The sequence below is a fragment of the Lithobates pipiens genome, unplaced genomic scaffold, assembly GCF_037356315.1.
Source record: "Lithobates pipiens isolate NorthernLeopardFrog02 unplaced genomic scaffold, aLitPip1_a1.2 Scaffold_1, whole genome shotgun sequence".
NCBI lineage: Eukaryota > Metazoa > Chordata > Amphibia > Anura > Ranidae > Lithobates > Lithobates pipiens.
Window position 1 is genome coordinate 152,602,533 of NW_027507685.1, and position 12,214 is coordinate 152,614,746.

Sequence of the window (12,214 nt, forward strand, 5' to 3'; positions counted from 1 at the left end):
ACGAGTTCAAGGCCCCCACCCTTCCCCAAGTGGGACCTATCTTTGGACTTACAGGCCCTAACTGAGCCACCATTTCAGCCTTTAGAAATTTGTTCACTAAAGGTTCTTTCAAAACAGTATTTTTGGTTGCAGTGACAACTGCCAGGAGTGTCAGCGAAATAGAGGCTTTATCAGTCAGATCCCCTTTGTGTTGTTTTTTCGGATCGGGTAGTTTTTAAAACCGATCTGGCATTCTTGCGTAAAGTGGCCTCGAGGTATCCTAGAAGCAAAGAAGACCTACTTTCTTCTATAATCCCTCAGTAGAAAGAATTTTTAAATTTCATACCTTTTTTTTTTAATGTAAGGAGATGTATCCTGCAGTACTTAGAGCTGACGAAAACAGTAAGGAAGTCAGACTCTGTTTTGTTTTCTGGGGCAAGAAAGGGGTATAAAGCATCTTGATGCACCATTGCCAGATAGCTCAAGGTAACCACTGGCCAGGTCTATAAGTTAGCAGGAAAAAAGTTCCTGTTGGTATAAAAGCACACTCTACTAGGGCTATGGCGGCTTCTCAAGCAGAAAGGGCTGAAGCGACGCCACAGCAAATTTGCAAAGCAGCAATGTGGTCCAGTTTTGCCACCTGTGTAAAACATTACAGGGTAGTCCTGGTGTCGGCGAATGAGCAAGCCTTTGAGCGAAAGGGTGGGAATACGGCCTGCAAAACCTAAGTAGTAAGTGCTCGTCTATCCTCTCATTACCTGAACGTAGGCACAAGTAATATGTGATGGTATGTTATTAATGTGATCTTGTGTCTTCCCAGCTGGCCGGAGGTGCCCTTAGAAAAACTGAAGTCCGGCAGGGGGAAGTGAAAATTTATTGGCTGGCGCAGTGTTTCCTAAGGAAGGGGTAGAGCCAAGGTCTCTTATTGTAGCTGTCCTGAAATACTACTGGAAAAGAAGTTACGGATAAGCCTAACTTAAATTTTTCTGTTTACAGTGAATATTCTGTACAGTAATGTAAAAAGTCTCCTGAAGAAGCCATCTTTTGGCAAAACATGTTGAGCAATAATGGCTGTACCACATACCTGGATCACATGTGATCTTCATTCCTTTTTACAACGTATTTTATAAACGTTCCAAATAAAATTTGATATGGATTTTAAATCATGATGTAGTACCGTGTTTCCCCGAAAATAACCTGGCCTTAGAATAAATTTTGGCTGCAAAAAAACACACTAGGGTTTATTTTCAGGGGATGTCGTATGTATGTTCTAAAAAACCTGGTATGAAATTTTTTTTTATATATATATATATATATATATATATATATATATATATATATATATATATATATATATAAATTTTTAAAGTTCCTGTGTCCTACCTTCTCTATCCCCCTCCCCCTGTCAGTATTTTGACATCATTTTAATCCTCAAAAAAAATCTTCATTAGAGTCCATATAAAATTATGTAATTTGTTTTATAAAAAAAATATATATTTTTTTTCCTATGTATAGGATGCAGTATGTCTCCCTTTGTGACTGTATTATGGAAAATACCTTATTTACAGTGCCCCTGGGCGCTCACGTGACCTGTCTGAGCTCCTCTCCTCCGCTCCGAGATCCCGAGGGAGCCACAGACATCAGCTGGTAGAAGAGCCGAGATCTCCAGTGACATCAGCCCACTCCGAACACTGAAGAGGGAGGGGCCGCTCACATCAGCCAAGCGGAGAAGACCTCTGGTAGGTCAGCGGCGCTGTAAATACAGTATTTTACATAATACAGTTACAAAAGGAGACACACTGCACCATTTACCGTTAAATTGTAATCTGTTATGTAAAACAATTTTTTTACATGAACTTTACTAGGGCTTATTTTCGGGGTAGGGCTTAGTTTGCAGCCCTCCCTGATAATCATGCTAGGTCTTATTTTCAGGGGAAACACTGTATATATTGTTTGTGTCGGGCAGCTTAAAAGTCCCCAAATTTGTTTCTTCTATACATTTTGTAACTTTTTGGGATGTGGTGCCTTGCTCCTTAGATATCTGGCTGACAAACCCCTTTTTTCACCATTCTGTACGGGAATACATGCAAAATCCAGGCATGCTGGCTGTGCAATACTGACCAAGGTATGGTACAGAAAAAAAAGACACATTATTCCCACTCGCCTTCAGTGTACAGGGAATACTTTGCACTGACCAACAATGGAAGAAAACACTGCACTGTCCTGGAAAGTAAGGGGATCTGTGTTAATTTCCTTTCTGGTGATTACTAGTACTTGATTCAATATAATTTAGTGAATGTTACTGAAAAATAATTCTGTCAAATCAAGGAGGGGGATGTTAAAAAATGGCCCACTTTGGTGTCATACACTCTAGGTATGCCATATTGACATCTAATGTATGAAGTGTTGCAGTTATCATTTTTAGCATGGGTTCTCTGAGACCTGAAAAAATTCAGGGATTCATATGGTGTTAAGAAGGTTGTAGATAATGAGAATTACCTTTTATCCAGTACTGTTTAGTAGTTGATGCCTAAAACTTGCTTGTCATGTCTGTCTATTTCAGATCTTTATAACCAGGAGAATAAATGGATACACCTAAAGCCTCTTCTCTTCATCTTAACAGTCCTGTGTTCTGTGGGGCTATATTTTGCTGTATCACTCATGGACCCGGGTTATGTACTCTCTGACAGCGAGAAGGTGATGGTTCCAGTCTTTCAGAACAATGTTTGTCTTGGTGAAAAATGTTTGAGGGATAACATTTCTGTTGTGTAAAGTAGCCGATCAGCTTCTCTTCATAATCCTGATCTGCTCTGGAAATGAGAAATGAAGAAGCTCATTCGTAATTCCTTTAGATCCCTTTAGATCAGGTCCCCAAACTTTTTAACCACTTCAATACAGGGCACTTAAACACCTTCCTGCCCAGACTAATTTTGAGCTTTCAGTGCTGTCGCACTTTGAATGACAATTGCGCGGTCATGCTACACTGTACCCAAATGTAATTTTTTTCCCCACAAATAAAGCTTTCTTTTGGTGGCATTTTGATCACCTCTACAGTTTTTATTTTTTGCTAAACAAATAAAAAAAGACCGAAAATTTTGAAAAAAAAAATGTTTTTTTTTTTTGTTTCAGTTTCAAAACTTTGTAAATAAGTTTCTTCCTTCACTGATGGGGCTGCACTGATGGGCACTAATAAGGCGGCACCGATGAGGTGGCACCAATGAAGTGGCACTGATGAGGTGGCATTGATGGACACTGATATGTGGCACTGTTAGATGGCACTGATGGGCACTAATAGGTGGCACAAATTGGCACTGATAGCTGGCAGGGATTGGCATGGATAGGCGGCACTGATGGGCATGGATAGACGGCACAGATGGGCATGGACAGGCACTGATAGGTGGCACGGATGGGCGCTGATAGGCGGCATTGTATTATACTGTACTGATGGATGCCAATCAGTGATGCCCATTGTGGGCACTGACTGGCATCCCTGGTGGTCTAGGGTGGCATACCTGGTGCTGGGCATCCCTGGTCTGGTGGCGTCCCTGGTGGTCCAGTGTGGGCATCCTCAGGGGGGCTGCGCTGATAATCGATCAGCACAGACCCCCCCCCTGTCAGAAGAGCAGCCGATCGACTCTCCTCTACTCACGTCTGACAGATGCAAGTGAGGAAAAGCCGATCACTGGCTCTTCCTATGTACACTATGATCAGCCGTGATTGGACACGTCACGATGCGTGCCCCCAAATCCTGATCACGTCATATGACGTCCGGTCAGGATTTTGAAACCACTATGCCACCGTGTTTCAGCTATAGGGCGGCAAGGGGTTAACAAAGGGCCAGTTTACTATCCTTCACACTTTATGGGAGCCAGACTGTGGCCAGCGGAAAAGGTCCCGACGTCAATAGGATGTCAATTGTTTCACTGAAAGTAATTTTGCCCCGATGGCCTTGTCAGAGCTGAGGTTAGCCTCATAGTGCCATAGGAAAGGCTCTCTGTCTCCCTTTTTTCTCCTTTTTCTTCACTCCTCATTCCCTCTTTCTTCCAACTTACTATCTCTTTTGGATAGTTTGGGGAGCGGTGTTGGGTCACTGGTTGGCCCCCATAGGTCCCACTACCAGTTTGAGGGCTGTGTATGCAAACACAAAGACCAGCTACTGTAATTGATTCATGGCTGAGATGACCACTTGTCTTTGATCAGAGCATCCTCCAGCCATGCAGCTGCTCTTAAGAATCCTGGCCATAGCCCAAAATAGTGTAATTCCGGTTCTTTAATGACCACTGGTGTATGTTACTAATGTTATTATGTACTTTTCTATTTTGTATTGTACGGTCTTATATCTTTACAGTTTATAACCTTAATAAAAATGATAGGAAAAGAAAGTAATTTCGCTGCATTATTGGTGTAAATAGGAGGTATTGTGCCCCATCGTTGATGTCATTGGACCCATCGTTTGTATCATTGGGAGGAATTCTACCCCATCGTTGGTGTCTATGGAAGTAATTGCATCCTCTTCATTGGTGTCAGCGGGGGGGATTATGCCCTATTGGTATGAGAGGATGTAATGGTGTCCCAAGGGCCAGATAAAAGCAAGCAGCAGGCTGCATCTTGCCCCAGTTTAGAGACCACTGGCCTAGAACATGAAGTGTGTTGAAGGAGTTGTAAAGGCAGAAGGTTTAAGAAACATAAGGATAAAAATATCCTTCTGTGTTTAGCAGTAGGGATGGCCGAACGGTTTGCCCAGCGGTCGTTTCGCGGCGAATTTCGGCTGTTCGTGGCCCGCCCGATCGGCGGACTAGTGCCGCCATTCGCGCGGTGGACTTCCGGACTTTTACTGTGTAAAAGAACTTTGACCTATGATGACACATCCATCATGGGGTACAGGACAGCCAAGTGAGACATTACAGCACATGGACACTTGGATATTCCCCCTAACTTATAAATAGACCCGATCCGGTGGCCATTTTAGATTCTTTCGTATGCCACTATAGGGAGAGGTTGCTGTGTGGAGCAGGGAGAGACTGCAGTGACCCAAATCGCTAGCTATTTGGTCCACAAAAGTTCTTTTCAGGACTGGTATAAGTGTTGGGTGTAGTTCAGGATATAGGTTTGAGGCACTGCTGTGCTAGTGATTGTTGCAGCAGCCTGTCTTTTGTCAGTGTAGAGAGAGGGACAGGACGCTGTGTGCTGCAGGGACAGTCAGTTTAATCATAAGCTGTTACTATTAGGTCCACAAAAGTGCTATTCAAGTTATTGTTCCAGCAGCCTCTGTTTTGTCAGTTTAAATAGGGACAGGCAGGAAGCTGTGTGTGAGGCAGTGAGGGACAGTCAGTTTAATCAGTAGCTGTTACTATTAGGTCCACAAAGGTTCTTTTCAGGACTGGTATGGTAATAAGCTTGTACACGTATAATATTCTTTCTTCCAAATATAGAAAGAATATTATACTTGACTGCTGCCCTTCTGCTGCAGCAGTCCTTCATCAGTATAGGGACTGAGGTACAGTCTGCTAATCATTCCCAACCTCCTTTTCATTGTACAAAGGTCCTTATAAGGACTGGTAAGGTATAGGGTACTACAGTACATGGGGTTGGGTGAGGTACAGTCTGCTATTCCTTAAGGACTGGTATAGGTCCACAATTTATATAGGGTTGAGGTGCACTACTGCTGACTGCTGCCCTTCTGCTGCAGTAGTCCTTTATCAGTATAAGGACTGAGGTACAGTCTGCTAATCATTCACAACCTACTAGTTCCACAAAGGTCCTTATAAGGACTGGTAAGGTCTAGGGTACTACAGTATATAGGGTTGAGTGAGGTACAGTCTGCTAATCCTTAAGGACTGGTATATCACGGTGCTGGTGTCAGTGCTTTATGTCACGCTGCTGATGTCAGTGCTCTCTATCACGGTGCAGGTGTCAGTGCTCTATATCATGGTGCTGGTGATCATCTCCTGCACCCTCTTCTTTGCCTACCCTGACCTTCCCTCGCCTCCATTGTCTCAGGAGTCCTGAATTGTCAGAATTTCACATAATAAAAGAATGCTTGTAGTTGTCGATCCCAGATTCACCTCATACATGTGTTATGTCATTGGCCATGTGGTGGGACTATGTGTGCACAGCTAGTAATTATTTTGTGGCTGCAAATATGACCTGTAGGTTTGTAAAGTTCACCATCCCTGTGCTGTGCTGACTTCCTCCTGGGGCTGCTTATTATGAGGGGCTCCCACCATCCCTGTGCTATGCTGACTTCCTCCTGGGGCTGATTATTATGAGGGGCTCCCACCGTCCCTGTGCTGTGCTGACTTCCTCCTGGGGCTGCTTATTATGAGGGGCTCTCACCATCCCTGTGCTATGCTGACTTCCTCCTGGGGCTGTACCTCTGCTGTGCATATTATGAGGGGCTCCCACCATCCCTGTGCTATGCTCATTATGAGGCGCTCCCACCATCCCTGTGCTATGCTGACTTCCTCCTGGGGCTGCTTATGGTGCAGATGTCAGTGCTGTATATCACGGTGCTGATGTCAGTGCTCTCTATCACGGTGCTGGTGTCAGATCACTCTATCACGTTACAGGTGTCATTGCTTTATGTCACGCTGCTGATGTCAGTGCTCTCTATCACGCAGCTGGTGTCAGATCACTCTATCATGGTGCAGGTGTCATTGCTGTATGTCACGCTGCTGATGTCAGTGCTGTATATCACGGTGCTGGTGTCAGTGCTGTATGTCACGCTGCTGGTGATCATCTCCTGCACCCTCTTCTTTGCCTACCCTGACCTTCCCTCTCCTCCTCCATTGCCTTCATGCGCTCCACAGTCCTGAATTGTCACAATTTCACATATAAAAAAAGAATGCTTGTAGTTGTCGATCCCAGATTCACCTCATACATGTGTTATGTCATTGGCCATGTGGTGGGACTATGTTTGCACAGCTAGTAATTATTTTGTGGCTGCAAATTTGACCTGTAGGTTTGCAAAGTTCGCCTCCCATGAAGTCAATGGGGCCCGCCGCGAACGTTACGGTTCGCAAACTATCGGCCGCGTTTGCGGTCCGCGTTCGCGAAACGTCCCGTCGGAAGTTCGTCCATCACTATTTAGCAGCTTTCCCAGCACCCTCTCTCTCCAGCAATGTCCACAAGTGGCTTAGCCGACCATGACTCTCCTCCTGATTGGCTGAGACATAGCAGTGGTGCCATTGGCTCCTGTGGCTGTCAATCAAAGTCAGCCAATCAGGGGAGGGAGGAGGTGGGAACGGGTTGGGGCTCCGTGTCTAAATGGACACACAAAGCTGTGACTCGGCTCGGGTGCCCTCATAGCAAGCTGCTTGCTGTGGGGGCACTCGACAGGAGGGAGGGACCAGGAGCCGCGAAAAGGGACCCAAAAAGAGGCGGATCCAGGCTGCTCTGTGCAAAACTAACAGAGCAGGTAAGTATATCATGTTTGTTATTTAAGAAAAAAAAGAGACTTTACAATCACTTTATAGGAGAAGTAGGGCCAAAGCTCTTTTGGTCCTACTTCTCTTGTCATTCGGACTTCTGTGACAAGCATTCAGTCAACAGCAATCGAAATCACACTGTTGGTTGACATCACTCAACCGATCCAGGCTCTGGAGGGATCCCAACTTTAATGTTGGGATTCGTTGAGATGCCTGGAGCCAGCTGGTCCCATTTCCTGCACAGCCTGGTGCTGCAATGAGCAGAGAGCCAGTGACTGACTGACTGTGACCAGCTCTCTACTCAACGAAGACCAAGAACTGAGCGATCAGCTGTGTTTGATCGCTTAGTTCACCGTGAAGAGGCAACAGAAGACAGATGCAGCATCGGATCGATGCTGCATCCACCTAGGTGAGTATAAATTTTTTTATTTTTTTTATCCTGAACTGTTGTTTTAAGGGCAGGATCGCAAGGTAAAGATGATGAAGGAAAAAAGCAAACAGAAAAGAGAACTAATGCAGCCACCACATCCAAGGGTTGGTAAGCTGCCATATAATACATGCTTTAACCACTTCAGCCCCGGAAGGTTTTAACCTCTTAATGACCAGCCATTTTGCACGATACGGCACTGCGTTACTGTATCCACTTCAATACAGGGCACTTTCGCCCCCTTCCTTCCCAGCCCAATTTTCAGCTTTCATCGCTCTAGCGCTTTCAGTGACAATTGCGCGGTCATGCTACACTGTACCCAAATGAAATTTTTATCATTTTGTTCGCACAAATAGAGCTTTATTTTGGTGGTATTTATTCACGACTCCATTTTTTATTTTTTGCGATATAAGCGCAAAAAAGCGTAAATTTGGAAAAAAAACAATATTTTCTTTTTTCTATTTTAAAAGAAATCCAATAAAATCAAATTTTGTCATAAATTTAAGCCAAAATGTATTCTGCTACAGGTTTTTGGTAAAAAAAATTCCGTTAAGTGTATAATAATTGGTTTGTGTGATCGCGGACATATGTACGCAAATGACCATGTACATATGTGTGCAGGTGATCAAGAACATATGTGTGCAGATAATCATTGGGACATGTGATTTTAGTGGGACATATGTGGGGGACATGTTTTTATTATTAGGGACATGTGTATTTATTATTTGGGGACATGTATGTTTTGGGGACATGTGTGGGGACATTGTGTTTATACTGTATGGTGTGTTTACACTAGACTGGTGATCAGTGAGTAAAAAGCTGTAAAAAACAGCTCATACTCACTGATCATCAGCCGGCTGCAGCGATCTGCTCTCCTCTCCTCAGCGATGACTTCTGTGTGAGGAGAGGAGGAGCCGATTGCCTAGCAACCGGCTGTTTGTTTACATCACATGACGGCCGTGATTGAACACGGCCGTCATGTGATCAGGAGGGCCAATCACAGAGCCCTCCTGCCGATCTGAGATGCGCCGTGTCTGGGTGACACGGGCGCATCGGGATCGCACCACTGCGCGGGATCGCGCGCGATCCCGCTCCTTCTGATGGACGTTCCTGAACGTCCTATCAGAAGTAGACGGCTTCCACCCGGCCGTATATGTGCATTGGCCGGGTGGGAAGTGGTTAACTGACACTGTACCCAAATAAAATGTATGTCCTTTTTTTCCCACAAATAGAGTTTTCTTTTGGTGGTATTTAATCCCCTCTGTGATTATTTTTTTGCGCTATAAACAAAAAAAGACAGACAAAAATATATATATATATATATATATATATTTCTTTCTTTTCTGCTATAATGCATATCCCCAAAAAAAAAAAAAAAAAAAAAAAAATTCTTCATCAATTTAGGCCAATATGTATTCTGCTACATATTTTTGGTTAAAAAAAACTCAATAAGCATATATTGATTTGGTTTCCGCAAAAGTTATACGGATTACAGTATAGATATATGGACTTTTAATGTATTTTTTTTTATTTTTTTTATGTTTTTAATGGTGGCAAACAGCGATTTTTAGCAGGACTTCTACATTGTGGTGGACAAATATGACACTTTTTGGGGACTAATCCAGTGATCAGTGCTAAAAAAAAATGCAATGATTACTGTATGACACTGACAGGAAAGGGGTTAACATCAGGGGCGATCAAAGGTTTAAGTGTGTTTTCTTACTGTGTGGGGGAAGTGCTGACAGGAACAACATAGAGATCTCTGTTCCTGATTAGTAGGAACAGCAGATCTCCATGTTGTCCCCTGTCCGCATGGGGATCTGCCTTGTTTACATGGGCAGATCCCCGCTCTGCCTCTCTGTACCGTGATCGCAGATGGCCGGCAGACATCGAGTCTGCTGGACACGAGCACCGGCTCCTCCTCCATGAAGCTGGTGCACACCCACACTATCTATTGCAGGAAACAACGTACAGGTACGCTGTTTTCGGGCAATGGAGACGCCCCGGCCACTGTAAATTCGGTGGTTGGTCTTTAAGTAGTTAAAGTGGTTGAATTTTGTTCTTGTGGCTTGCTTCCTTGTCTGTGGTAGATGGCCTTAGTTGATGTCTTTGATATGCTGGAGAGTAAGGGTCGGTTCACACTGGGACGACTTGTCGCGTCTCGTTCTGTACAATGGAACAGTTCTAATCGAAGCTACACAAGTCGCTCCCACTTAGAAAAAGGTTCCTGTATGACTTTGGGGGCGACTTGAGGCGACTTGCATTGACTTCTATAGAGAAGTCGTTTTGCAAGTCGCCGCAGCTGTCGTGTGCAGGTTGCCTGAGGCAGTCACGCTGCAAGTCGTGCTGCCTCAGTGTGAACCGACACGAAGACTCCATTCACACAGGGGCAACTTTGGATCCGACTTCAAGTCGCCCCCATGTAAGTGAATGAGAGCCGTCTTAATGCACACTACTGAAGTTGCTCCGACTTCAGAAAAGGTTCCTGTACTACTTTAATCCGACTTCTAGGCGACTTTTACCCATTGATTTCAATGGAAGTCGCCTCCAAGTCGGATCTCCATCTATATTGAAGCAACAATGTCGCCTCTCTCACAGAATAATCAGCTCTCGAGGGGGAACTCCACGCCAAATTTTAAATTAAAAAAACGGCATGATTTCCCCCTCCAGGAGCATACCAGGCCCTTAGGTCTGGTGTGGGTTATAAGGGGAACCCCCTACGCCTGCGGGCCCCCCCCAACCCAAAGCACCTTGTCCCCATGTTGATGAGGACAAGGGCCTCTTCCTGACAACCCTGGCCGTTGGTTGTCAGGGTCTGCAGGCGGGGGGCTTATCGGAATCCAGGAGCCCCCTTTTAATAAGGGGGCCCCCAGATCCCAGCCCCCCACCCTATGTGAATGAGTAAGGGGTACATCGTACCCTTACCCATTCACCTGGGGGAAAAAAGTGTCAATAAAAAAAAAAAAACCAACACAGGATTTTAAAGTAATTTTATTAATCAGCTCCGGGGGTCTTTTCCGACTTCGGGGGTCTTCTTCCGACTTCTCCGCTCTGTTTGGACTCTTCTCCCGCTCTCCAGCGTCATCTCCCGCTCTTCTGCCGGCTCCTCTGCTATCATCTTCCAGCTCTTTTACTAGCGGAGGAGCCCAGTCTCCGCCGTCCTTCTTCTCTCATCTTTCTTCTTCTGATGTTGACACAACACTCTGTTCCGCTGTAATGGCATGTGCGGAGACTTGTATAGGTATGGGGGCTCGGTCACCGGGCGATGTCACACGGTGACTTGCCGTCATAAGGGGCGGGGTCACTGTGACATCACCCGGTGACCACGCCCCATACCTATATAAGTCGCAGCGCACGTCGCACGCTGAATTTCAGCAGGAGAGAGCATAGTGTCAACATCGAAAGAGGGAAGGACGGACGGAGGAGACCGGGCTCCTCCACTAGTAAAAGAGCTGGAAGAAGATAGTGGAGGAGTCGGCAGAAGAGGCTGGACACCAGGAAAAGAGGCCGAAAAGAGCGGAGAATTCGGAAGAAGACCCCCAAAGTCCGCACTTGTTTTACCGCTCTGCGATCCTGGCTTTTCTCTAACTCATCATGATCCGGACGGCCTCTCACCTTCTCCACCCTGGCAAGGATGTAATGGGGGCACTGTGAGGCTGCTATTTGGCGCACAGTGATGCTGCAATTTGGGGCAAAGGGGGGCTGAATTTGGGGCACATTGATGCAGCTGCAATTTGGGACACAGTGATGCTGCTGCAATGTGGGGCGCGGTGAGGCTGCAATGTTGGGCACAGGTCACGCTGCAATGTTGGGCACAGGTCACGCTGCAACGTTGGGCACAGGTCACGCTGCAATGATGGGCACAGGTGAGCCTGCATTGAGAGGCTGTGCTGAGGGGAACTGATAAAGTTGTTGTCAAATATATATTTTTGTAACTTAATTCTGCATAAAACATTTAAGTGTTATTTCATGAGATAATTTATCATGCCATGATTAGGGGTAGGGTAAGGGTTGGGTGGGGCAACTGATGGTGAGTAACCCTTGAGACCTGGCTAGTAGCTCAGGACTTGAAATTTTGAGCCCCTTTATATATTATATATTATATATTATATATTATATATTATATATATATATATATATATATATATATATATATATATATATATATATATATATATATATATGTGTTTTTTTTTTTTTAGCAAAGACCCTAGAGAATACAATGGTGGTTGTTGCAACTTTTTATCACACACAGTATTTGCGCAGCAATTTTTCGAACGCATTTAAAAAAAAACAAAAAAAAACAGTTTTGTGCTTAAAAAACAAAACAGTAAACTTTGCCCAATGTTTTTGCATAATGTGAAAGATGAAGTTACGCTGA

The 12,214-nt window shown here is 44.8% G+C and overlaps 1 protein-coding gene across 2 annotated transcripts in view; it reads left to right on the plus strand.

Moving 5' to 3' along the window:
- The window catches only part of ZDHHC12 (zDHHC palmitoyltransferase 12), a 61,225-nt gene that overhangs the window by 12,967 nt on the left and 36,044 nt on the right, over positions 1–12,214 (plus strand). For both annotated transcript variants that reach the window (XM_077478681.1, XM_077478683.1), the window contains exon 2: positions 2,543–2,676. In XM_077478681.1, coding sequence (XP_077334807.1) covers positions 2,543–2,676 — 134 coding nt within the window. The remainder of the gene's footprint in view (positions 1–2,542; positions 2,677–12,214) is intronic.